This window comes from Pyricularia oryzae, chromosome 2, assembly GCF_000002495.2.
Source record: "Pyricularia oryzae 70-15 chromosome 2, whole genome shotgun sequence".
Classification (NCBI taxonomy): Eukaryota; Fungi; Ascomycota; class Sordariomycetes; order Magnaporthales; family Pyriculariaceae; genus Pyricularia; species Pyricularia oryzae.
Window position 1 is genome coordinate 592,651 of NC_017850.1, and position 24,984 is coordinate 617,634.

Consider the following 24,984-nt stretch of genomic DNA (forward strand, 5'->3'; position numbering starts at 1 on the left):
ATGCCATATGGTTTATAGTGTGGTATGCCAAGAACTGGGCGATAATACTTTTTTTGGGGAACGAGAGAAAAAAAGGTAGCATCTGTAGCTGGTCAAATACCGAGAGGTTGGTAGGGAGCGGGGCTCAACTAACTGTGTTGCTTTTTGTCCTTCCCGTTGGTTACTTTTGATTTTTACGGATATGTTCCCCGTTGCAAACTAAATTCGCTGTAAATGTTCCACCTCGTCGGGTACACAACAGATGAGACGATCCGTCTGATTCTACAGCATTGCATTGCAGCTGCTGTTGATAGCATTTGACCCATTTAGATTGGGTTTGGTCTTATATTTTAGATCGTAACTATCATACACTTCTGCATGGGGTGACTTCGACCCTTGCCTCGAGTCCAAGTTCCACGTGTCGGCCCGTTGTAGTGAAAAGGAGGGGGGGAAGAAAAAACGACTATTGGACCCTAGAACATCAGATGTCAGGTAATTCTTGGGTGATTTCCTCGGCGAGATCAGACACTTTCTAGTCGACAAAAAATTGTGCCATTTGAGCACCCCATGAAGCTGTAATACAATGGTGCCCACGAAATATGTTGACGACCAACTATGAGACTAAGTGGAATAGATTATTAAGTCTTTTGCTTGCATGCTTAAAAAAGACGCATTTCAACTATAGTTATAACTTTTCACTCTTAGCATCCTCCGTCTTGGCCTCCTTTGAACCACGACTCCATCCAGTCGAAAATAACGGGCCCATGTCGAACCTCGGCAACGGATGCGCCTCTGTGTTGATCACTACGCTGTCAAGGGGAAGGACGTCGTTGGGAGAGAACAGCAGGTAAAAATACTTGAGCGTCTCAGCCTATCAAACGCATGTTTACGGTTAGTTCCGCACGATCTGGAGAAGCAGTGTAGAGGGGGGGGAGGAAGATACGCACCAGCCAAAAACTTTCCATATTATCCCGCGTCTCGGGCGGTATCGTGTTGGCGTTTGAAAGACTCGTAAATCCTCCATTATCCTCGACTGCCGTGTGGTTCATAAAAGACTTGAACATCTCCCAGCCCCACTCGCGGTACTTGACGTCGCCCGTGATGCGCCACATGTAGAACAGACTCTCGACCGTTTCGGGCCGCTGCAGGTTGTGCGAGTCCAGACCCTTGACCACAAAGTCCTTGCGCCACTCGGCGTCCGGGCTCGCGTCCAACTGAGCAGGTGGTTTCGGGTGAGGCGCACCATAGACCGGCGGCGGCGTCGCAATCTCGAAAAAGGTGATCTCGGGCGCCAAGCCCGTGGCCATGTACTTGTACATACCCCAGCACGTCTGCATCAACTCCCGCGCCAACCGCATGTCCTCTTCGTTCTGCTTGGTCCACGTGCGCGACTTCCTCGCCTCTGCCTCCGTCTTGCCGCCCGTCACGGCCAGCGCGATGGTGCCCGGCATGAAACAGACTAGGTGGTCCATCTTGGGCGACAGCGAACCCTTCAGCCCGTCTGGCCTCTCACCGATGATGGTGAAGCCCGAATGCTCAGTGTACGTCACGAGGTGCTTGCGCATCCCGTCCATCGAGTCATCCCACATGTCGAGGTAGACCTTCTCCTTCTTGTTCGTCTGCAGGTACTGCTTGATGAGGTACTCGTAGTACGAGTCGCCGCGGCTGCCGTAGCGGATGTTTTCACCCTGGAACTCTCCAGTCGAAGGCGAGATGAAGATGGGCACAAGACCATCTGTCTTGCTCGCCTGCTTGTCCACCACTTCCATGACCTTCTCCACCTTGTCCCAAAAGAGCTTCTCGCCAGTGAGCTTGGCAAGATACTTGAACTCGAGCTGCAGAGTCGTAGCCTCAGCCGTGGATGACGCACCCATGTCGGCGTGCGACTCGATCCCTTGAAACTTGCCCAGATTGACGCTAGCGTATGGGATGCCGGATTTCGTGTCAAAAGCGGCCAGGAGCCGGTCGGCGAGGTCCTTTGCCTTTTCCAAGTAGAGGTCCTCGCCAGGGGCGCCCTCGTCGTCGTCCTTCAGCGGCGCCATGTCTGGATACGTCGTCGAGAGGTAATGCGCCGACAGCAGACCGCCCATCATCCTAATCGTTGTCTCAAACGTGTTGACGTCCTGATCCTGGTCGTACTTTAGCGAGTTGGCGATCCACTCCCTGGCGTGGCTGAGCTGAGTGGTGAGGTTCATCAGCATCATCGTGTCCAGCGAGTCGACGATGATCCAACCGAGCCCGCCCGTGGCCATCTGCCTGCCCTTCTTTGACACGGGGTGGAACTCGTCGTAACCCCAAGCGTACCTCTCGTACGCCGCCCAGCTGAGCTCGAACGCCTCCACTACATGGTCCCTCCTCTTGAGCCAGTCCGCCTCCCGTAGCGCCTTCTTGTCATTAGACAGCCAGCTGAGCTTCCTCAGCGGCGCCCTGACCCTCTCCTTGTGCGACTCGCCGCCGAAAAAGTAGAAGAGCGCCCCGACCGCCAGCAGCAGCAGTAAGAAACCGCTCTTCCGCCTGTAGACCGGACGCTGGCGGTGCGACGGCGGATACGCGTACGGCTTGTCTTTGTACATGGGCAGGGAGGCGTTACGCTTGCTCGAGTCGAAGTAGCCGCCGACGTTGCCTAAGACTCCTCCTCCTCCTTGTTTCCCTCTGCTGTTGTTGTTCCCGGATCGCGCCGACGCCCAAAGCCGGTCCTCAAAGTCTCGCTGCGGGTTCGTAAACGACGGCACATGTTTGGGCACGGCGAAAGACATGTCCTCGGCGGGTTGCGGTCTTGTCTGGCCTTTTGTGTGTGAGGTGGCATCGACGGGGGAATGGAAAGCAACACCGCTTTTCGCTGCTTCTGGCCCCACAGGTTACCCTTTCTCGAAGGAGGCCCGCCCCGAGGGTCTTGGAGAGGATCGAGCCCTGTAACCCCTGCGGAACTGAGCGGGTAATGCAGTACTGCTGCTGTGTGTACACTATTTTGACAGGTGGTGAATAGTGCAGACAGCCGTTTCTATGGCAGGTGGTTGCGCAGCTGGGGGAAAAGAGTGCGATGAGGCCAATGCGCTCTAGATGAATTGGTTAGTACTATAAAGAGAGGATATTGGAACAACAGGAGAGAATATGGACAAGGTATAGTGGCAAAAATGTACTGACGCGGTAGACAGCTACGAATACGTGGTAAATTAAGCACCTGTTTGCGGGTGTCGGAGTCGCTAAAACGAGTTGGTGGTCTCCACACATTCCCCACTGCCATGTTTTAACGCGCCCGCCGTTGGATCGCCGTTTTGGTTTTGGCCAATACCGCACGCAGTACGTGGTAAAGAGGACAGCTTGTCACCGAAAGCGTCGATGGATTTGTCTTGGAACTCAAACAAAATTATTCCTAGAAAATCAAGGAATTCATCGAAGATCCGACTGATAGTGAAGTCAAAGTAACTTGTCACCAAATTAATGAATGAGCAAGTCGTAGGACAATGTATCGAGCAAGCCTTGAGTTGTATCAACAACTACCCGCTCCATGCGCCCCAGTTCCAACGGCATTCAGGTCGAGCGGCGTCCAAAAGGCCGCCATCCCTTATTCGCTGTGCCAGATAATTGGCATTCCTCTTCTTTGGCTATCTAGTCACTAGGTCGACGTATTATTGTTTGTTGACTACGAATCTGCTGGGACGCTTGCAGGTTATGTGATAGAAATTCACACTCGACCACCGCGTGGGAATCGCTGTGCGACTTCTTCCGCCGGATAGTGCATTCGGAAGAGCGTTCAACCATTGGTTCCCAGCTTCGTGGAAGGCCTCCTTAAATTTTTTATCCTTCCTGTCGATTTCATTTATGTAAAAAGTTTCCCATGCAACGTTTTTTTTTTTTTTAACAGTACTGATAAAGATCATCACCACTGACGTCTATCCGGACGGGCTTTCCCTCCAGCGTTGCCGCAAGTTCAGGCGTGAAACTTTTAGCCGCTGCAAAGTCGCCCGGAGTAGCAGTGGTACCTAGGTAGGTATTGCGTATGTCAGGATGAGTGGGTAATTACGGACGGCAATGACTGTAATGTTGAGAATATGAATGGTGGATGAACTCAACATACTGAACATCCCTAGAGTAAAGAGATTGCAGTTTGTATATATTGCGACGCATGCACTAATGTATACCAGGTTCTAGGTTACAAGTAATAGAATCTATATCTAATTCAAGTTTGTTCTGCATGTTTTTTTTACCACACGCTAAGCTAAGCAAACAAACAAGGTGTATTATACGTACAGTGCCCCTCGCAAATGACTCCAGACCCACGCAATGTTCAACCAGACTATGCAAGCTGGGCAAATCAATCACTCTCCCCCTCCATGTTAGGTATCTTACCTACCCTACCTACCTATATTTTCTAATCAGGACGCAGTGCCTACCCTTTGACTTAGCCTACATTGGCCTGGTCTATAACTGCCCAGATATCATTCATATTTTCATTATGTCTACTTTCACCACCAGAAAAAGTTCTGAATTCAAGAGCTATCCATTTCTGACCGCTGAAGAGTTTGGCGAAGTCTGCCATCATTTGGACAGGAAATACTGCCAAGCATTTCTTGGCCCTGTGAGGCAACAATGGAGATTGAACGTCCTGACTGCACTGGACACCTCATTTGCATTTGGTGAAGATTACAAGACTTATTTACAGATAGTGCGCCCATTGACACGGGAGCTTGAGCTTGACGATGGTGGACTGTCCGATCAGCTGGGTGGCTTCTCCTTGGAAAACCAACAGGCCGAGAACTGGCTTGCAGGTGACCAGGGAATGATCGACCTCGAGGACGCGGACGAGGTGGGTCGGCATATATCTCCCGCGCGACTGCTCCAACAGCAAGATCAGTAACTTACCAAGATGTCCCCAGTATGCCGTAATTAGACAGTCGCGGGCCGCCGAGCCACCTAGCGTGACGTACGAAATCCATCTGCATCCAACCTACCGCGCGCCTTGTCTGTGGTTTAGCCTGAGCGGGCTGCCCGCGGATGAACCGATGATGGATGTTGAGACAGTCTTTCGGCGCTTGGTGCCAGACGAGTTCAAGGCGCGGCTCCGAAACCAAGGTCCAATCGCAGCCATCTCAACAGATGTGAGTGAACATGAAATACCAAACTGAGAGGCTGCCGGGGGAAGATCAACAAAATCCCTATCTATAAACTTAGCACGGGAGAGGAAAATTTTGGCATATGCATAAGCGACCATGTTAAAGCCTTTACTATTTCTCGACTGACATGCCGCTTTTTTTTTTCCCCACGCAGCACCATCCCATCACAGGTGTCCCAACCTTCTTCATCCATCCATGTCTTCTCGGTGAGGCCATGTCGAATTTCGACTGCTCCAAAGAAGACTACCTGATGGTATGGCTGGGCCTGGTGGGCGGGTGCGTTGGACTCTGGGTTCCAAGGGAGATGGCCTCTCTCTAAGGTGACCGGACCGGGTCGAATGTTCGAAGCTCCACTTTCCTAGGCCGAGGAGGGGTATCGTGGGTATATGACGCTGCTCATCACGTCGTGATCCCCGGCACGGAAAGGGGCTTCGTTGACTGCGTTCCTTTACTATGGCGCAGAGAAGCCCGCCTCCACTGGGGGGAGCTGGGTGCTCAGTCATCGTCGCTATCTTCCTCCATGGCAACATCGCTGTCCTCCTCCTCCTCCTCCTCGTCCCTACCCCGCTTCTGGCCCCTGCCGCCGTCGGGCGCGTCGGCATCTTTCATAACGGTGTCGGCGCTCGAGACCGGCTTCGAGGGAAGACCTGCGGCCCCTGAAGACGTGGATGTCGCTCCGGGTACGGGGGCGTTGAAGATGCTGTGCTGCAGCTCGGTGACCTCGACGTTGGTCGCGGCCGCCGGGTTCACCAGCTTGAAGGTGCCGTCCAGCTTTGCGATGGTGTTTGACTTGGTTTTGGCATACTCGATTTTCTGAGGTGGAACAACGCGCCGTTATTAGAGACCCATACATACAGTAATGGTAATACCTGAGAAGACTTACTAGCTTAGAGCCGAAAAAGTCAAAGCCGTCCAGAGACCGCATCGCTTGCGTCGATGCGTGAATGTCCCGAAACACAATATGCGCTTGACCACGCATCTTCATCGTTTTGAGTACCACGACATCAAGTAGAGGGCCATAGGTTGAAAACAACATATACAATGCCGTCCTCATGTCCTGCTTCTGGTAGCCCTTGTCTGAGCGGATGTTGCGCACGTAGAGGCTGCATAAACTCGTCAGCAAAAAAAAAAAAAAGAAAAAAAAAAAGGCCAGATAAAGTTCACAGAGCCAGAGGCATAAAAAAAATACTCACGTCTGATTCGGGGGGATCTGAACAACCTTGGCCGGTAGTCCAGCTGGTGGTGCTCCCCGAGGAAGCGCGGACGAGCCTGTCGCCATTTTGTCTCCTTCGCGGCTCACTCTTGCGTGCGCCGACAGTCTTTGTTTCGAACTCGCAATGTACAGTGTACAGCACCTAAGTCGCAGAACGCGCGATGGTGCAGGCCCGCACTAAGTTAGCGACCAGTTGCTGTGTGTTCCGATTCAATGAATGGCCGTCGCGTTACTTAACAGCCAGTGCTCTGTCCGCCTGGGCAGGATCAACAACAGCCAACCTTTTGATTTCAATTCCGCTTTTTGCTCCGCCGCTTGTCGAAGCTGGAGCTTTCTCCAAGCTAGACAGGGGTTAGGGTTTCGGCTGCGGAGTGCCCCTCCTATACTGACCCACTGTATCGTCATCCTAGGTTCGCTTGTAATTGAAGCTTACAGAAACCTGCCAACCTGCCATCTAGGTCAAGCTATCCTCATCCACCTCTCAATTCGCAACCAAGTGTTCAAACGGTGATAGTAGAGAGCCACTCCTATCACCCTAGCTCACTTGCTACAATCTGTCCACCATGGCGCCTCCCGAAGTTCACCACCTTTTCCACAACCCCATCGCCGACCACTCCTTCTCGGCCGATCGTCAGACGCTGGCCATCGCTCGCGACTCGACCGTTGAGCTGTACGGCAGGGCTGAAAAGGGATTCAGACTGCAGGATGAGCTCAAGGGACACGACAAGACTGTCACTAGTGTAGACATTGCGCCCAGCTCGGGCCGCATCGTCACCTGTTCGCAAGGTTGGTGGTGATCGCAACTCTTTACCCGGCGTTTAACCAAGGTTCCCGCTGGTTACTGACCTCGAACCTCGTAATAATTGTACAGACCGTAACGCTCTTGTCTGGGAACCCTCCCCGACCGGATACAAGCCGACGTTGGTGCTCCTCCGTATCAACCGAGCGGCTACCTACGTGCGCTGGTCGCCTAGCGAGACCAAGTTCGCCGTCGGCTCCGGAGACCGCGTCATCGCCATCTGCTACTTTGAGGAGGAGAACGACTGGTGGGTTTCCAAGCACTTGAAGAAGCCCATTCGCAGTACCATCACCACTGTGGCCTGGCACCCCAACTCTGTCCTGCTCGCCGCCGGTTCCACCGACGCCCACGCTCGCGTCCTCAGCAGCTTCATCAAGGGTGTCGACACCAAGCCCGAGCCTACCGGCTGGGGTGAGCGCTTGCCCTTCAACACCGTGTGTGGCGAGTACCTTAACAACTCGGCCGGTTGGGTTCACGCTGTGGCCTTCTCCCCTTCGGGTGAGGCCCTGGCCTTTGCCGCCCACGACAGCTCCATCACGGTTGTCTACCCCGGCGGACCTGACCAGCCGCCTCGCGCGCTGATTAGCATCAACACGCAGCTGCTGCCTTTTATGGGACTCGTCTGGAATGGCGAGTCGGAGATCATCGCCGCCGGCTACGACTGCGAGGCCTTCCGCTTCAGGGGTGGTGAGGGTGGATGGCAGCTCAGCGGCTCGCTTGAGTCCAAGGGCCGCCCCGGTGCAGACGCCGAGCGCGAGGAGTCTGCGTTGAATATGTTCAGGCAAATGGATCTGAAGGGCAAGGTCAAGGATGACACGCAGCTCAAGACTGTTCACCAGAACACAATCACCACCATCCGCTCCTTCCAGGAGTCGGGCTCGGGACTGGTTAAGATGAGTTGTGAGTTTCCCAGACTTGTTGTGATGAACTGTGCGATTTACATCCTTGGATTGCTAACAACAGAACTTACAGCGAGCGGAGTTGACGGAAGAATTGTCATCTGGGATGTCTAGATTCCAGATTAGAATACACCAACAATAGAAACTTCACGATGGACTAACCGTCAACCCTGGAGAAATGAAATCTTTGATCACCAGTTGAATTTTCGGAATATCCCCCACGTCGATGTGTGCCCAACCAGTCAGGGCACATGTGGTCCTCAAACGTCAATGTGGCTAATACCTCTCATGTCGACGTGATGGATTCGGCATAGCTCATCAGCTTTCTAAATCTAAAGCCAAAAGTAACCGAGACTACGCAAGCAAGGCAAGCCAAGCTAGCTTTTGGCGATTGCAGAGTGGGTGGACATTAGCTTGCTCACGCCGATTTATCTTGCAATGGTTTGTGGAGCATATTTGCTTCTCAAGTCGATCTAACGCGCCGGCTGTTTTGGCCATTTTAGTTCTGCAAACTACCGTGCTATCGATCGATGGAGCTTCTTCATAATTTTTCTCTCCCATAGGAATTACCGGAAGTGAGCCGTGAGATGCTGCCCTCGATCTAACACTCTTCGAATACTTGACTTGCTTGGCCCTATCGTGTTAGTCGCTTTCGAGATTTTGGGAGACAAAGTCATCGTGAGGTTTGCCTCCTATGTGAGTATAGAGGATGAAAGTAGACAAAACCCCCCGTAAACTCATTATTACTGACAAAATGCAAAATCCGAGGTGAAGAGAACCTATGAGTCTCAGGCCAGTCATCTGCATAATCATGTCGACATTCGAGTTCCGGCTCATCCATTATGTTCTTATCACCTTTGTTTATATATTGTTCCTCAAACTTGTTCACTTTTTATCAGAAGCGTCCAGCAAGTCCGCTCGCCTCTAATTATTGGTCACTTGCACTTGATTTGAACACGCATAGCATAAACAACACCTGAGATATGAGATATGAGCGGCGAACCCAACGCCACCACTGGAGGAGAGGACCACAACACGACAGAATCCATTCCACACCGGCACTACAGTACGTGGGAAGGCTTTCTCAATAATGCAGTATGCATGTGTTGCATAGAAGCAACGCAAGAATTTATAGCAAAGGTGCACACGGGCCAGACTCGACACCGCAAACAATCTCGTGGTTTCTTCTCGGCGGCCATGGCCAAGCTGGGGCTTGGACGCGATGTTAACGACAACCAAGTCCGGATCGCCGACGCTACGGGTGACGTACAGCGCAACATCTTGATAATATGTGACTGGAAGTGGGCCAAAGCGCGGCGTCATGGACGGTCGCACATCGGAGAGCAACTCCAGGCCGTGAGGTTCATGGAGGTGCTGCTTCAAAACGGCAAGGTTCTCTGCAGGGGCTTCGAGGCGAGGGATGGCCTGACGCCAGCTCAGATTGATGACCACTGGAAACGAGCCGGCGGGCTCATATGTCAGGAGCTGGGTGGCTTTGAAAGGGGCAGAGATATTCAGGGTATGATAGGTGGTCAGAGCTAGCTGGCTAAACCCGTGTTCGGCCTTGTAAGCTGAGGCAATGAGACATGTGATCACAGGACGGTGAGGCAAGGTGAGTATACAAGGATCTATTCAGATCGAGCTGGACTATTTCCAGACAACAAAAAGCAACGCTAAATGAGTGAATCAGGATGGCCATCCAACAGCACAGGTAAACAACTTTACACAAAAGCCAGAAACCAAAGGAGAGACGTTGAGAAATCCAAGCAAAAAAAAACGAAGCAACCAATTCCGTAGATCATATCTCGACCACAGCCGTTCCTGATCGTCGTGCGACTGGGTAGCGTGCCGGGCTACTTCAAGCCCCAAGATGGCGACGAAGAAAAGCGCACGAGTTGAAAGTGAATGCTGACCAAAGCAGCGAACTCGCTTAGATCTGCTTGAGGTCCATGAAGATGGCGTCCTTGAGGTTGATGTCTTTGGTCTCGGTGACGATGGTGACACCAGCAGAGCAACTCTGGTCGGCATTGCCGGAGCCGAAGGCCTGGCTGTTGCAGCAAACTATGGTGCCACCGCAGCTGGCTACGCTCTTGGAGCAGGTGGCTGCTGTGGGTTAGATGTGCGACTTTTTATTACTTTCCTCTTTTTTTGCTGCTCTCCAAGGGGGTAGGGGCTTGACTTACTGGTCTCCTTGCCCTTGCTGCCGCCGTTCTTCTTGTTCTTATCGCCGGCAGCGGTGCTGAAGTCGGTCACACAGCAGAAGGGGGTCATGTTGTTGCCGCAGGTCACCTCCTGGCTGGTGTTCTTGACATCGGGCTTGTTGATGACGGGCTTGCTAACGGTGGGCTTGTTGATCTTGACGTTGGTGGCGGGGGAGGCGGTGGCGATGCCGGTGAAGGCAAGGGCGATGACAACGAGGCTGGTGAAGAACTGCATTTTGGCGGCTTGGGGTTGGAACTTGGTTGGGTTTGGTTAGAGAGGTCTCGAAAGAAAACGAAGTGAGGAGGAGAAAAACTAGCGAGTGCTCAAAAGTTGAAAGACTTGAGAGTTTTGAGTGAGTGTAGAAGGTAGGTGGCTTTGTGAAGATGCTGCTGTGGGTGGGTTGAGGAGGAGAAGACGATGATGAACGGGAGGTGATGCCCTCGTTATATACTCGTCGTCGCCAGTGTCTTCCCGCATGATGAGAGGGTTTTCTCCTCGTCGAGATCATCATACAGAGCCTCTATGCCTTGCCTGCCGGTGTCTCTGATCTCATTGCTTGTCCGAGAGAGAATATTCTCAGCCTCACCTGGACGCGGTCTAGCATACTTCGTTCCTGTGTGATGATCTGGGCAAAAGCTTCGCCTACGGACTGAATATCACAGGGCAGAGAGACGTGCATTGCTTCGCCAGCCTCACCATGAACGGGTGTTTACCGGCAGGCAAAGTAATACATTTGCCACCTGCGCGTCAAAGAATCTGATGTTGCTGCTGCCTCGAAGCGCCAGACCCCCTGCAAGCCTGGCCCCAGCATAGCGGTCCTTGATCGTCCTCTGGGGTAAAGAAGCAAGTTTGCCAAGCTTCGAGATCGTTCGATGGGTTCATCCCAGAAATAGGACTTGGTTCTTTTAGACAGTCTGATTCAAAGTGTACACGGAAGCTGTGATTGAGGTTGGCGCTCCAGTTGGTGAAAAAAAAAATTAAGATGTACTATAATGAGTGCTAGTGATTTACCTTGGTCAATCGTTTGGAGGTTCTAACCTACCGCCGAAACCATCATATGGCATATTGACTATGCAGAGCAGTAACCTCTTACATGACAAAATGCCAATAGCCCCCCAGCTGTTATGATATTTCCGGTTATATAACCCCAAGCAATAAAAACAACTTTGTCCCGAATCAGTGCAAATGTTACTTTTCTGGCGGATGTTCCCCGTGGGCATTGCCCCTTCCCTCTGATATGACAGCTCAGCTAAGGAGGCAAACGGACAATGAAACAAAGGATGACAGGAGCTTGAGCAGGAACGAGACTGACGGGCTGAGTACATGGCAGCCTTGACCTCCACATCCACAGAAAACAGAATAAACCTCTGCTGTCCTGACTTAACTCGCCGGGCTGTTCAGCTCGCCAGTTACGACATAGGCGCAAAAGCTCCATCATCTGGATACTTGACATAACTTATCGTAACGTGGTATACAGCTCTTCGGCTTGGCCGATCCAAGCCGGAAGACTGCCGCGGATGAGAGCATAAAAAGGCCAAGCGACCCAGACCAATCGTATCATCTCGTAGATCCCATGGTCTTCATTGCTGATGCCACCTCTCTTGTTTGGAGGTGTAACAAGAGATCATCTCTCCGGAGTCTTTCCGGCATGCTGAAAAAACACACTTAAGCGCGCCGCTCACCCTCGTTCAGCCCACCGCCTCATTGCAAGTCCATCATTGCACCATCATCACATCCCCCGAACAGCACAACACAAGCCCCTAAGACCAGTCGCCACCATGCTCTCCTCCTCCATCTTCGTCTACGCGCTGGCTCTTGTCGCCTCCGTCACTCCCCAACTGGCCCACGCCGTCCCTCTCACAGATGGCCTAGCTCCCCGGGGACCGCAGTCCTTCTCTCTCCCAGACCTGACCAAGTACCTCAACCCTTCGGCGGGGAACAAGGCAGGCAGCGGCGCGGCAAGCAGCTGCCCGAGCACCGGGGGTGGCGACTTGACCCAAAAGACACTCTGCTCGACCGGTACATCGTACTGCTGCGTCAGCGAGGCAAGAGGTATGCTCCCAAGTGGTGGACAAACATTTGTGGTGGTTCGTTGATAATGTTGTGCTGATCTCTCTCTCTCTCTCTCTGGCCAGGCAACACGTGCATCGACGCCACAACCAAGTGCGACCATACCGTTGTCTGCTGCAACAATGCCAACGGGTCTCAGATGTGCATGTACGTGGTCCCCGTCCCTGTTTTCACCGGGGAGAAAAAGGAGTCGAGTTTTGTGGGCTGACATGACCGACACACACACGCGTCGTACACAGGGGCGACGTGAACTTCAACATGCCCATGGCCATCAACATGCCCATAAACATCAACATCGGCGTTCCTAGCAAGAACAAAGACGGCAAGATGCGCCGCTCGGGCATCCAAGTCTTGCACCCTGAGGGAAGCTCAAAGGGCTCGCCGATCAATTCTGTGACCGGCCTGCCTGTAAGCGACCTCGTTCTGGACCTGTTAAAGACCACGCAGTGAGTGTTTGGTCAGTATATAAGATATAGCTATTGGTTGTGTTGGGGAATCTGGAGGACTCGAATCTGGCTCCTGTTAGCTCTTTTCCACTGCTGTACATGAACTCAGCTTCATGGTGGTCGTATCTGGGCTTATAAAATCTTTTATTTTCGCACCGACCAAAACATTCTCGCTCGCAGATCACAGTGTACCATCACTACCCCCCTCCCCAATCAAGCTATATGCATATTCTTTCTTTATATATATTTACACACGACAATTCCTTCAGTTGCTCCTCGCGTTCTGGATGGCAAGGCACAGAATGTCCGTGGCGCCAATCTTGGTGAGCTCGTCCATGACGATGGCCATCTTCTTCTTCTCGACCATGGAGCTGACGGCGACGGCACCCTCCTGGTCAATGTTAGTGATGGTGGGGGCACGCTTGCCCGGCGTGATGGCGGTGGCGGCCGCCAGCTTGGAGCGCTCGATGTTGTACTGGCACAGGATGTACCTCTGCGCCGTGATGACACCCCGGATGCGGGAAGCAATAAGCTCCACCAGCTCCGGGTTGCTGGGCGACTTGGACTTGATGAGGATGGCGGAGGACTCGACGACCGTGTCGATGGCCTTGAGTCCGGCTGCCCTCATGGTCTCGCCCGACTCTGTGGGAGATGAAGTCAGTACATTTGCTGCCGTGTGAAGTAGTCTCAGGTATTAGTTAGATCAGCTGCAGATCCAATCACACATACCAACAAGATCGACAATGCCGTCGGCAACGCCCAGGGCACAGGCGGCCTCGACACTCCCGCTGAGCTCGATGATGTTGGTGCGCAACTTCCTCGACCCCGGGGCAGGGGCGTCAGCCCCGTTGGCAGCGGCATCCTGCTCCTGCTCGAGGCGGGCAAAGTACTCTTCAGCCAGGTGAACGAAGCTGGTACCGATGTTCTTGCCCACCAAGTCAGCAGACGAGGCGAAGGCGCCCTTCTGCGGCACCTGGACCTGCAGCCTGCAGCCACCGAAGCCAAGATCCATGACGGTCTCGCATCCCCTGGGCTTGCTGCCATCCTCGGCCGGGTTGAAGGTGCTGGTGGAGCCGCGGCGGGCGCGGCGGGCGCGGTTGACCGACCGGACGCCGGCGTCGTGCTCCTGGACCTGGTCGGTGCCCGTGATGCCTAGGTCGACGCGGCCCTCGCCGACAAAGGTTGGGATGTCGGCGGCGGGCAGGAAGATGAGGGCTATGGGGAGGTTCTTGACCAGCGCGATGTCGAGGCGGCTCTCCCGCCTGAACTGGATGTCGGCGCCCTCGAGCAGGTTAAGACATGGGCCCTGGAGGCGGCCCTCTACGTGGTTGGCGGGGGTACCATGGTCAGTTAAAGGTGGTTCAGTCCACGTGTCCAGTGTCCAAGATTGAAATGTATAGTCTCATTTTGTTCCACTGCCCACACTCCTCTGCTATCATGAGTTGTCGTGTCTGGACGACCCATTACTATATATCGGGGTTGTAGACTGCAATACAAAGATTATAGCCTTTTTTTGTGGTGACTCACTCTTTGGTACTGCAAACAGCAGACGTCCCTCCAGGCTGTTTTCGACTGTTAACACGGTTGCCATTTTGTACTAGTCATGAGAATGAAATAAAAAAAAAGACAAGAACAAAATATGACAAAAGGACATCAGGAAAGGGTATTATTATAGCAGACAGACCTGCCCGGACCAAGACTTACTGATTTACCAAATCCATGGTAGGCAACTATTTTACCGGCAGCTTTCCTGAAAATGACGTGCTCGGTTTTTATGCAGAATCCCACGCACACTTTCCCTAGATGGACGTAAGCTGATGTTGGATTTTTTTTGTTTTGTTTTTGGTTGTCTCGCAAATATATTCGCAACCTTTAACAAAGAAAATCACCCCCAAAAAAGGTATTGGTGGTCGATGTGGTAGGTAGTATGCCGGGCCAAAATAGACAAAGCGCCACAAAGAAACCAATGGTGATGGAGACTTATTGCACGGGGGTTTGCCAGGTTTCAACGCGAAAAAAAAATAGAACAGAGAACCCCTTGAGGGAGGAAAAAAAAACTCAATTGTTCAAACCTCTGCGGTGACGACAAGTAGCAGTACCAACGTGGGGTTAATGATTGACTGTGCAGTACAGGGTGGGTACGGGTTGCCTCGAAGAGGGGCCTGTATCGGAGCTTGGGAAAAAAATGCCCTTGCAGTGAACACTTATTGGGCAGGTGGGGGTTAATACAAGCATTACTTCGTACTTTTTTTTTTCTTTCTTTGTCATGCCTCGTGTCATTCGATATACTGTGATGATTCACGCTCTTCCTAGCTCCAAAACATAGTCAGCAGGTCACGAGATAACCAAGATACACACACATTACCTACCTTGCCCACCTACCTATGTATCTATCTAAATAAACAAAAGATCTAATCAGCCATTCATATATACTAAATATGGTACTCGATCGAGGTGATACGTGATCATTTGGACACAATTCCAACATTCCTCTCCCCAGTCCGCAAATCTGGCCCCTCAGAGGTCCCATGCTCCTCTTCATCATCCAACGCACTGCCGCCATTCTCTTCCTGATCCAGAGGTGTGTTGACAAATAGCATCCACAGCCCAAAGTCATAAGTGAGTCTGCACGTGCCCGCCACCACAAAGGCGATCCAGAAGCGGTTGTTGCCCGCCAGGATGCCCGTGATACTCGGCCCCGTCGTCGCTGCCAGCGTCCGCACCATGGCTGTGATGCCCATGACGGCCGTGCGCTCCTCCGGCCGGACGACTGCAGCGATAAAGGCCGACCGCGGCGCCTGGTCCATGCTGTTAAGCCCCGTGCGCACAAACAGGAGCACGGCTGTGAGCCAAAACACCGACGGCCAGGGGAATAATAGAACCGCCGCTGACGACGGCACGTGCGTAAAGACCATGGTGTTGATCAATCCTATCTGGCGCGCCAGCGGGGCCGCAAAGATTGTGCCGATGCTGCCTAGGAGCGAGGCGGTCGATTGGACGTCGCCGAGTGTCGCCTTGTCCGGATGGAATTTCTGGTCCACAAAGTAGTTGGTTATCGAGGGAGGTATCATGCCGTCTGACACCGAGTCGAGAGCCAGGAGAATCCAGAGCTTGTACATTGTAGATCTGGTTGGCGCCGAGATGTTGGAGAGAGATGCCGATATCCACCCAAAGTATCTTCGGAACCCGGTCGACTTGGATGTATTAGGATCCGCATCTTCGGGGTTGGCCACAGTCGCACCATCGGTGGTGATGTCGTTCACCTGCTCAGTCGACGGACGCCCATTGTCCTCTGGCAGCAACCGAGCATATTCCCCAGCGTTGTCGTTCACTTCAAGCTCGCAGGCGTCCGTCATAAGCAACACCAAACAGGCGTTGATGAAACCCATGATCCCATACAGCCAGAACAAGGCATGGTAAGAAGCGAGCAGCGTCCATCCCTGTCGGCTTTGTAGGGTGTCTATGATTCTCCCAGCAGCCTCGCTGCCCAGAGCAGAGCCGAGCAGCGCGATAGTGACATACCACGCCAATACATCTGCCCTGGTGTCGGAAGTGGTCAACTGCGAAAGCATGGACTCCTCGATGGACCTGAAGGGGCCAAAGTCGCCGCCCGTAGCGCTGATGACGCCAACTATGGCGGCCGGCAGCAGGATGAAGAAGTTTTCAAAGTAGGCGAAAATGACACCGCTGACAATCATCAGGGCGGAGCCGGCGAGCAGGATTCGCCGCCGTCCGACGCGGTCGGCGATCAAGGTGAGAAGGGTGCCGAAGACGACATCGCCGAGCAGGGTGAGCGTGAAGAACAGACCGATCTGGTAGTCTGTGAAACCCAATTCGTTGAAGAAAAGCGCCAGGATAAAAGTAGTGCCAAAGGCAAACATGCGCAGCGAGCGCGCCAAGATGATCAGGTAGGCATTTCGACCTGTGGCGTAAATTGATGATACACCAAAATAACGGTACGTCCAAGACAAAGCTTGAGCAAGTCTAGACATTTTTCAGTCGTTGACTTTGTTTTCCTCTTTTTTTTTTGATACCTTTTTTTTGGTTTGTCCATCACAACAAAGCCATACTTTCCTTATCCCTTTTATCCTTATTTTAAATTTTTATATGGAGCGGTGTGGCGATGGAGTCATTCGCATTGACAAGGTACTGACTGCTCCTTGGCTCGTATATACGATCGGTTAAGTTGCGCCGACGTCGGTCGGCATCGGTTCGCCCGGTGTTAGCACGGTTTTGCCGCGAAGCCGAAACCCATCGTGTACCGTCCTTACTAGTTCTAGTAACACTTCAAGGCCGGTAACATGACAGTCCTCGGAATGGACGTACTTTCGGTTTTAAGACGGAACATGAAGCGAGTAATACTTGATTTATCAATTGTGGAGGAATTGGCGTCGTTTGTTAGCTCAAACTTAACGGTTATAGATGGATATAAAGAGAAAATTAGAGGCAGACCAGAGCTTAAGGATGACTGGATTCACAGTGTGGATTTCTTACTTGGGCAACCAAGCACGCGACAATGCAAGAGCATTCGCGCGACTTGCACCATGAATCCTCGAGTTCATCAATCATCGATCATGAAGAACCCAGCTCTAAACCAACAATGCCCGGTTTTCTGAATGCTTCCGTGAAGCCAAACTAATTTTCGGTCTAACACTACCGACATGTGAAGCAACTCAAAAGACAGAGTGCAGCAAGTTGTTTACCTCAAAACCTCAAACCCCCAGGCCACTAGTGGTACGATCCCCAACTGTCTGGTAAATCGGAGCCCTAAGTACGCCCTCGATGTAGTCATGCTTGGCTTGTCCACGGTCATTCGGCCCATCAGACGGACCCCGCGCCCCGGTATCGTCAAAATCCCAGGTCCGGATCGTGACGCCCCCGCTTCTGGGTAAGCCGGCCTTGCCCAGATTGCGCACTTGGACCTCACGCTCCCCGGGACACCAGCTCCGTCTCCCACAGTCAGTTGGCGCGCAGGCCACTGGCGTCTTAGCGCTCCTGACGCGCCATGTGCCACGCCGTCGCTGCGTTCTGCCGCTCGTCGCTCGAGTTTATGTACTCGATGACTGTGTGGGGCCGGCGGGCCGCGCCTGTCGTTTGGTAAAAGTCCTCCACGGCCCCGACCGCGTCTTGCATGTTATTTGTGGAGTCGTCGCTGGCTGCCAGATGGTGGACGGTTTACTGGTCCGGCGTGACGTTGTTTCTTGGTATTTTTGAGCTATAAGTCAGCACCATTGCGCGAGCTTTCACATACGACCATACCCACTGGAATATACGGGATCCCGTCCGCTCTCCCCTAGTCAAACCAGTGAGGGCCGAACTAGTACTCAGGTGGGTGACCGCTGGGGAATCCTCGGTGTTGTATGTTTTTGCACTCTTTTTCTTTTTGCTGCCATGTTTATTGTTTTATCCCTTATGCCGCCACTACTTCAAAGGTGTGGTGGTTTTTCCACCGATGGGAACAAATTCCGAAAGGGTTGTTCATCTCCGCGCGGGGAAGTGCATCAGGATTCCGGCAAAGATGACTGCAGATTCGTGCGTCGGCAGATAGCGGGTATAAAGGTATTGTATTGTGTCCATGTGCCGTCAAGGTGATACGGACATGTGGATTACACGGAACCCTGTCTACCAATATTTGCCTGAGACTAATACACTTCGCTCAAAGCTTACCCTCATCTGCTATTATACTCGGAAAATGTCGCCGTCATGGTATCACCAACATATTAATTCATGCAAGGTCTATAGTCAGCCACGCACAGCTTACTACTGACAAGTCACTCAAGAAAACAGATCTGAAGTACAATGTTTTTGTGTTTATTTTTGTACATTTGGTTCTTTTTTTTGGCTTTTTTTTAATTCTTTAATACCAAGGCAATGCGACCCGAATATGCATCAAATCCAGCAACAGCTCTCAACCCGTGAGATATGCTTTACTGGCCCAGCCATCCACCAGCCGTCTACATGATATCAACCTTCCTGACCTCAGTCCACTCTCGCTCGTGGCTAGGCACCGTGACCACCAGCACGCCATCCTCGAGCCTAGCCGTGATCCCATCACCGTCGATCTCCTCCTTCGTTCCGGTACCCGCGCCCTCCCGCCGGTTCTGCGGCGGCAGCTTCACGTCGCGCGTGAACAGGCCCACCCTCCGCTCGGAGCTCACCAGCCCACGCTGGAACTCCTCGTCGCCGGGCCGGTACACGACGCCCGAGATGTTGAGCACGCCGCGCTCCGCCTCCCACGACACGCCGACGTCTTCCTTCTTGACGCCCGGCACGGCTACGTGCACCACCCAGGCGCTGGCCGTCGCCGTGTTGGGGTCGCCCGACCCGCGGACCTCGAAGATATCGACTGGGGGTGCAAACGTGTCGACGTCGTCGTTGTTGTCCTCGGCGGTTGCTGCTGCGGCAGCAGCAGTCTCCTGCGGTCCGGATTCTTGACCAGTAGCGCCACCGGCTGCAGCGGCAGTGGCACCCGCGCGGGCGTCACCCATCCCGCCGGGGGCAGCGACGGTCGATGCGATGTAGTTGCGCAGCTGCTGGGCGAGCGGGTGCGACGCCAGCGTGGCCATCCAAGCCTCGCCGTTGAACCCAGGCCTGGGGCCCTGGCGTCTGCGGTGGTGGTGGTGGTGCTGGTGGTGACGGTGAGGTCCTCCATCAGGGGACGGGGAGCCGCGGTGGTGATGGTGGCGACGGCGTCCACCACCCCTCTCTCCTGTCTCGGGCGACGCGGCCTTCTCGCCCTGAGCGCCGGCCGTGTTGGCGTCCTTGTTGCCCTCGGTCGACGGCCCGGCGGCGGCAGCAGCGTTGGCAGCAGCGTTGGCAGCAGCGTTGGCACCACCTTCGTCGTCGGAAGATGACGGGGACGAGGACGCCGACTGGTCGCACTCGCCGTGGCACCGACGGCGGCCGCAGTGGCGTCTCCCATGGCGGCGGGGCGGGCCTCCGTTACCTCCGGCCGGTGCCCAGGGGTTTGGAGTGCCGAAAGGCGTCCACCAGGGTCCCGGGCCGTGGGGGCCGGCGTGAAAAGGGAACGGGAAAGGGGGAGGGGGAGGGGGAGGGGCGTGGTCGGTGCCCATGCCGGGCTGGTGGTGGGCGGGGTTAAACCCGTTGACAAAGTCCCAAAAGTTCATGGAACCTGGCGTGTAGTGCGGAGGGGGTTGAGGGTTTGGGTTTGGGTTGGAAGCCATGGTGTTTTGGTTTTGATGATGATGTTTGTTGTTGTATTGTATGGTATGTGGTTGATGTTGTCGAGAAGTAACTTTGACAGTTTGTGTTGTGTGGTTTATGAGCCTGATAGTAAGAGAAAGGAACAATAAGCTGAGAATGAAAATTTAGCTAGCTATATACCTCAACAGCTGAGGCGAGACCACGCAGCCACCTCACCCGGCAAGTGACTGGACCTGTTCCAAGGAGCGGGTATACGTAGACCTCCCCCGCAGGATCACTGTTGGGTGTACGCGGTCTCCCTCCAATGGGATTAAGCAAAAACAATGGCCAAAAAAACACAGTATTTTCGTCTGAAAAGGTGCCCCGGGTTGACTAGCCACTACTTGCTCGTAGGTGTGTGGATTGTGCATATTCGCCACCAATATAGGTTTTTTGGGGCAATATACCATAGGAGGTGTCTACTACGTATTTGTCTGGCTGCCTGTTTTGCAGCTCTCATCGCGATCTAGTTCTAGTTTGCAAAAGGAAGAGTCTAGAAACGGAAACCCATGGTTTGTGAAAGAATCAAAAGAGGCAAAGTCTCAGCTGGTAGGTGAAAGTGCAGTCAGTACGTTGGTTAAAAATTGAGGGGTGGCGACATTTGAGCTACCTGTCTGCCACATCCCGGCAAGGCAATGAACAGGACGCGCGGACACCATCCAAAAAACAGATGGTTTATCTGTAGGGTTGGCTGATTTTGTCAAAAAGATAATTGTTCTGTTAATCAAGTCCCGGAATCCGTCATTCTAGTCAGTCGCGAAAGGAACTGCAAGGGTTGATTGTTGAGGTGCATATTCTACAAAGTATTAATTAAACTGCCTCGGCTTGTTCAGCAGCACCCAAACAAAAAGATCAGTTGGCCGAACATGGGACCATCGGGACATTTGAAATCTTGAGCACAAAAAGTCGGAAACGAAATCTAGATTGCGACTGTGCCACGTTGCTCTCCTGACTAAATTACCCCAAGTTGAGGTTGTACCTGCGCATCCAATCTTTGCGACGCGTTCTTGTTTACTATGTATTCTGCTTTGGTATATGGTAGGTATATGATATCGCAGACATGTGGAAGCTAAAGGAAACTAAGCCCAAGTCAAACCCAGACAGGAATAAAATGATAAGAATAAGAAAAACAAAACATCAGCGAGCCCGTCCCATATACAAATGCTCGATATGCAGAGTAATACAAAACAAACAGAAAAGAAAAGAAAAACAAAACAAATGTTCGTCACCGCCACGAGCCCCATACTCAAATATACGCTCCCGAAACATTACCTCATCCCTCGCTAATACTTATAGTCGGAGCACCAAACGCCAGTGATGCTACCGCGCTAATAAAAAAAGGAGACGCTTCTGTACTAATGCAAAATTCGTGAGTCGACCATGACCACAACAACAATCCTACGATGCCTCCACTGCTTTGTCTGGCTTCTCTCCATCGACCGCATTTTTCATCTCGACCTCGTTCTCATCCGCGTCACCACTTGCCACAGCCTTCGGGGTTGCTGCCGGCTCTTCGTCATTCGTTTGGCCGGATTGTAGCTTCAATTTCCTCTCCGCCTCATCGGCTCTCTTGTTGGCCTCGGCAACCTCTTTCCTGAGCATCTTGATGTACTCGATCGCCATCTCCACCGTGCTGGCCTTGCTGTTCGGCCCTCCCCCTGCCTGCTTGTCACCCTTTTTGCCCCCATCCCCGTCCCCGTCTCCGTCATCGTCCACTTTGGCAGATACGGTTGGTGGCAAGAGTGTCGCTATCTCCTGTAGCGCCGAGTTGATCCTATTCCGTCTGCCTTGCTCGGCGATCTTGTGTGAAGTTCGTTTTGAAGTTAGGTTCGTCGATAGCTCGCTCGGGTATGACACGCCCGGCACGCTGTTGCCTTCCAGGATGTTTTGATAGTTTGATTTGGATCGAAGCAGCTGCGACGCCACGTCTTCGGCCCCGCTACTACCCCCGGGCAGCAGTGGCTTGATGCTCGGTGATATCCGTGGGCGCAGCGCTGGTGACACGTGAGAAGAACTGACGCTGGGTCGCTTCTTGCTGTTTCGTGGTCCCATCTGTGGCGTCTTTCGGGCTGCTGCTGCCAAAATCGGTGTGCCCATGACCGAACCGCTCCCACCTCCTTGCTGCTGACTCGTCAATAACGGACTCTGTGTTGTCGAAGCTGCTGTCCTGGGTTTGATGAAGCCTGAGCCTGGCAATGGCTGCAATGATGGAGTCGTTGATGAAGTCGCAGAGGGGCCTAGGAACGGAGACTGTGCCGGGCTCTTCGTAGACGTCTGAGGGTTTTGGTTGTTCTGCTGCTGGAAGTTGACTGATTCCGGAAGTTCAAAGTTCTCGATCGCTTCGTGGGAAACAGTCGCGTGGCTTGTTGGTGTAGCGCCCATGCTGTTGCTCGGTGATGTCAGTTTCATCAGTGATGCTGGCGTTGCCGGCGACATCTTGCCCTGCAACGTCTGCAACATGGGGTTCGCCACAGCCCCTTGGGGCTCTGTGTGGGACGAAGGGCGAGCCGAGCGTTGCTTCGGAACGGGCGGAGGTGGCATCTCTGACAAGGTCTCTGGAGAAACAGAACCGTTCTCCGAGTCCGTGAGGCCGACGGGCGACCCGCTGTGTCCTTGCGGCGCGGGTGGCGGTAAAAGGTGGTGTTGTGAGTCCTGGCTGTGCTGTAATGATTCGGCAAGTTCACTCAGAGCCTGCGCATTCATGTTGGGCGTCGTCTGGGACTTTTTCTTCAACGGCTTGGAAATTGGTGACTGTCGAACGCTCCCCTTGCCCCTCACCTTAGAAGCAGTGCTTTTCCTGGGAACCGCTTTCTTTGCTACTTCGTTTGATAATGAGGATGGGGTTACCTTGGTCGCGGTCGGTGTCGGAAGATCCATCTCGGAAGCTGGCGAGCTGTTCTTGCCTGAGCTGACGCTATCGTAAATGGCTTGTGGGTTTTCTTGCTGCGCATGAAGTGCTGGTGACGCCAGGGGACTAAAGTATGCCCCTGGGATAGTGAATTGAGAATCCATCGAGAAGTGTGTTTCTAGCGGTGTCACAGCCGGCGAGACGAGGGGCGTGAATGACATCTGCTCAAGAGTCTGTGTTAGCAAGCAACAGCGTGCGAGAAGCATTCTACTGAGGATAGAGTAGGAAGCAAGTCACGCAACAAAGACTTACGTCCTGTTGATCGGCCAGCCGCTGATACCTGTCGTATATGCCCTGCTGTGGCGTCTGGTCGGGGGCGACGTAATAGCGACTTCCAGCCTGAAGCTCGAGGCTCTGCGGTGTGGGAGGTATCAGGCGGCTCTGTTGCGCAAAAAATGCGACTTGCTGTTCCTCGAGCTGGCGTTGTTGTTGTTGCATCCTCTGATGCTGCAAGAACTGTATCTTGGCATCGATATCATTAATGGCCTCGCTAGGCGTTGGCGGTGGTTGCGTCGTCGGCGGCGGCACCATGCCGGCACTAGGAACAATGACCAGCCCAGGAGCCGTCGTGTGAGGGACTGGAGCTGCCACCGAGGGCAATTGAGCGAGATGAGAGTGCATCGCCGACTGCGGCAGCTGCGACAGCTCCGGGTTCGTAGACATGAGCCCAGGCATCTCGGTGCCGGTCATGGGGGTGTCCATCTGCTGCTGGTGCTGAAGCTGGCGCTCCTGGGCCTGCTGCGACTGGAGAATTGCGCCGCCATTGTTTCCCGCGCCCTGAAAGTCGGCAGCAAAATCCTGGAAATCAAAGTTCAACCCCGCGGCCAGACCGTCCATGCCATTCATCTCGAGGTACTGCTGAAAATCGTCATCGACGGCGCTGTGCTGCCCGTTCCAGGCCGACGATCCCATCATTGCCATGGCTTTTGGTGGTGTTTTGGCTTTGCTTTTGCGTGTAGCAAAGTCATGCGCTTTCGCAGGCGGAGCGCCGGGCGCTTCTGGGGATTTGTTTTCCTCTGTCGGCAGCTTTCGCTATTTCGAGGTCGGGCTGGCGTAGCAAGGCGCGTCGCACACCGACCTTGACCTTGCTTCGAATCGGGGGTTTGGAGGGGTGGTTGGTTCGCAGTATGCCTATTGTGGATTTTTCTTATTCCAATTGCGCGCAATTGACTGTGGTTGTCCTGCCGGTCGTTTAGGACGTCAAATGCATGTGATGGGTTTAACCATGCCTCGACATTTTAGAGGACTGGGGTTTTTTTTTTTTTTTTTTTGTTCCTTAACACCTTCTTGTGGTCTCCCAGACTTGTCGGCTAGATCCAAGTTTGTCGCTTGATTCGGAGTTTCCCCCGTTATCAGTTCAGTTCTGGCAGTAAAAAGGGCCTGGAAACCCCCAGTAAAACAGTCGGTGGGGCGGGGTGACAGAAATGGATCACCGATGCTCGTCGCCCGCGCCAAGACTGGCATCTGCCTGCGTGCTCGAAGCTCGTCTACCAGCTTTCCTGCTTCACCATGTAACCTGACCCAATTAAAAACCCCGATTTCCGCAGAAACACGAAGGAACAAAAAACGATGTCTCCCGGTTGACTAGGCTGATAGAATGAGTAAGCGGGTCGAGTCGTTGAGATTTTTTTGCGCCGGCTGCTAACGCGACGGTCTGGCCTCTGTTCACTCCGGGGCTGGTGGAGGAGGTCTGGAGAGTAGCGCGTGGGTAGTCTGCATAGAGGACTAGAGGAGGAAAAAAAAAAAAAAAAAAACAAGGGGACCAGACCGGTCCGATTCAGATGGAGCCTTGAAGGGTTTTTTTCTTCTTCCCTGGTTCGCATTAGCGGGTTGTTCCGTTTAGTATTGGGCAGAAGATGGTGCGTTGTTGAGGGGATATACCGGTATTAACAGAACAATAGTTCATCCAATGTAAACATGATCAATGGGGATGCAAATGGGAAATGGGCAGTTCTCATTTTGGACAGCTTTGCCTATAGTCTAATGCACTAGGCATCTTCATGTGATCGGCCTCATCAAGAACAAATGATGATGCGGGGACATTTAAACAAGGATGAATACCTCGAGCGAGTAGGAGCCCAGCCTTGGAAGCCTTGAGCCTGTACAGCGGTAAGGATCTTGATCCACCGACTTGCTTATACCGCTGTTGCC

The 24,984-nt window shown here is 53.1% G+C and overlaps 12 protein-coding genes and 1 non-coding gene across 13 annotated transcripts; 6 read left to right on the top strand and 7 right to left on the bottom strand.

Annotated features, from left to right (window-relative positions):
* Positions 1 to 404: 404 nt before the first annotated feature.
* MGG_11408 (endoplasmic reticulum mannosyl-oligosaccharide 1,2-alpha-mannosidase) lies at positions 405 to 3,127 on the bottom strand. The gene is made up of 2 exons (XM_003713411.1): positions 927 to 3,127; positions 405 to 850 (listed from the first exon to the last, which is right to left on the bottom strand). Exons 1-2 carry the CDS (start codon positions 2,733 to 2,735, stop codon positions 665 to 667), a joined length of 1,995 nt encoding a protein of 664 aa, XP_003713459.1. The 5' UTR covers positions 2,736 to 3,127; the 3' UTR covers positions 405 to 664.
* Positions 3,128 to 4,292: 1,165 nt separating this feature from the next.
* MGG_14737 (uncharacterized protein) lies at positions 4,293 to 6,140 on the top strand. The gene is made up of 3 exons (XM_003713412.1): positions 4,293 to 4,786; positions 4,857 to 5,078; positions 5,248 to 6,140. The coding sequence occupies exons 1-3, from the start codon at positions 4,436 to 4,438 to the stop codon at positions 5,410 to 5,412; spliced, it is 738 nt and encodes a 245-aa protein (XP_003713460.1). The 5' UTR covers positions 4,293 to 4,435; the 3' UTR covers positions 5,413 to 6,140.
* Positions 5,051 to 6,621, bottom strand: MGG_04351 (U2 small nuclear ribonucleoprotein B). The gene is made up of 3 exons (XM_003713413.1): positions 6,287 to 6,621; positions 5,977 to 6,196; positions 5,051 to 5,906 (listed from the first exon to the last, which is right to left on the bottom strand). The coding sequence occupies exons 1-3, from the start codon at positions 6,370 to 6,372 to the stop codon at positions 5,589 to 5,591; spliced, it is 624 nt and encodes a 207-aa protein (XP_003713461.1). The 5' UTR covers positions 6,373 to 6,621; the 3' UTR covers positions 5,051 to 5,588.
* Positions 6,622 to 6,869: 248 nt separating this feature from the next.
* On the top strand, positions 6,870 to 8,118 carry MGG_04352 (uncharacterized protein; the record flags this gene model as incomplete). Its single annotated transcript, XM_003713414.1, has 3 exons — positions 6,870 to 7,092; positions 7,178 to 8,005; positions 8,078 to 8,118. 3 exons carry the CDS (start codon positions 6,870 to 6,872, stop codon positions 8,116 to 8,118), a joined length of 1,092 nt encoding a protein of 363 aa, XP_003713462.1.
* Positions 8,119 to 8,994: 876 nt separating this feature from the next.
* Positions 8,995 to 9,546, top strand: MGG_04353 (uncharacterized protein; the record flags this gene model as incomplete). The annotated part of the gene is made up of 2 exons (XM_003713415.1): positions 8,995 to 9,070; positions 9,140 to 9,546. The coding sequence occupies 2 exons, from the start codon at positions 8,995 to 8,997 to the stop codon at positions 9,544 to 9,546; spliced, it is 483 nt and encodes a 160-aa protein (XP_003713463.1).
* A 388-nt stretch (positions 9,547 to 9,934) lies between these two features.
* On the bottom strand, positions 9,935 to 10,440 carry MGG_04354 (uncharacterized protein; the record flags this gene model as incomplete). The annotated part of the gene is made up of 2 exons (XM_003713416.1): positions 9,935 to 10,107; positions 10,188 to 10,440. The coding sequence occupies 2 exons, from the start codon at positions 10,438 to 10,440 to the stop codon at positions 9,935 to 9,937; spliced, it is 426 nt and encodes a 141-aa protein (XP_003713464.1).
* A 1,544-nt stretch (positions 10,441 to 11,984) lies between these two features.
* Positions 11,985 to 12,726, top strand: MGG_04355 (uncharacterized protein; the record flags this gene model as incomplete). Its single annotated transcript, XM_003713417.1, has 3 exons — positions 11,985 to 12,258; positions 12,342 to 12,423; positions 12,516 to 12,726. The coding sequence occupies 3 exons, from the start codon at positions 11,985 to 11,987 to the stop codon at positions 12,724 to 12,726; spliced, it is 567 nt and encodes a 188-aa protein (XP_003713465.1).
* A 119-nt stretch (positions 12,727 to 12,845) lies between these two features.
* MGG_15527 (uncharacterized protein) lies at positions 12,846 to 14,798 on the bottom strand. The gene is made up of 4 exons (XM_003713418.1): positions 14,427 to 14,798; positions 14,250 to 14,284; positions 13,452 to 14,042; positions 12,846 to 13,364 (listed from the first exon to the last, which is right to left on the bottom strand). The coding sequence occupies exons 1-4, from the start codon at positions 14,441 to 14,443 to the stop codon at positions 12,988 to 12,990; spliced, it is 1,020 nt and encodes a 339-aa protein (XP_003713466.1). The 5' UTR covers positions 14,444 to 14,798; the 3' UTR covers positions 12,846 to 12,987.
* On the bottom strand, positions 14,769 to 16,876 carry MGG_15528 (uncharacterized protein). Its single transcript, XM_003713419.1, has one exon. The coding sequence runs from the start codon at positions 16,712 to 16,714 to the stop codon at positions 15,188 to 15,190; it is 1,527 nt and encodes a 508-aa protein (XP_003713467.1). The 5' UTR covers positions 16,715 to 16,876; the 3' UTR covers positions 14,769 to 15,187.
* Positions 16,877 to 17,512: 636 nt separating this feature from the next.
* Positions 17,513 to 17,785, top strand: MGG_15529 (uncharacterized protein; the record flags this gene model as incomplete). The annotated part of the gene is made up of 2 exons (XM_003713420.1): positions 17,513 to 17,610; positions 17,713 to 17,785. The coding sequence occupies 2 exons, from the start codon at positions 17,513 to 17,515 to the stop codon at positions 17,783 to 17,785; spliced, it is 171 nt and encodes a 56-aa protein (XP_003713468.1).
* A 186-nt stretch (positions 17,786 to 17,971) lies between these two features.
* MGG_20325 lies at positions 17,972 to 18,087 on the top strand. The gene has a single exon (XR_001729780.1). It is a non-coding gene; the product is annotated as a 5S ribosomal RNA (ribosomal RNA).
* Positions 18,088 to 18,510: 423 nt separating this feature from the next.
* On the bottom strand, positions 18,511 to 20,063 carry MGG_04358 (uncharacterized protein). Its single transcript, XM_003713421.1, has one exon. The coding sequence runs from the start codon at positions 19,904 to 19,906 to the stop codon at positions 18,677 to 18,679; it is 1,230 nt and encodes a 409-aa protein (XP_003713469.1). The 5' UTR covers positions 19,907 to 20,063; the 3' UTR covers positions 18,511 to 18,676.
* A 740-nt stretch (positions 20,064 to 20,803) lies between these two features.
* On the bottom strand, positions 20,804 to 24,583 carry MGG_04359 (phosphorus acquisition-controlling protein). The gene is made up of 2 exons (XM_003713422.1): positions 23,086 to 24,583; positions 20,804 to 22,994 (listed from the first exon to the last, which is right to left on the bottom strand). Exons 1-2 carry the CDS (start codon positions 23,752 to 23,754, stop codon positions 21,324 to 21,326), a joined length of 2,340 nt encoding a protein of 779 aa, XP_003713470.1. The 5' UTR covers positions 23,755 to 24,583; the 3' UTR covers positions 20,804 to 21,323.
* Positions 24,584 to 24,984: the final 401 nt, after the last annotated feature.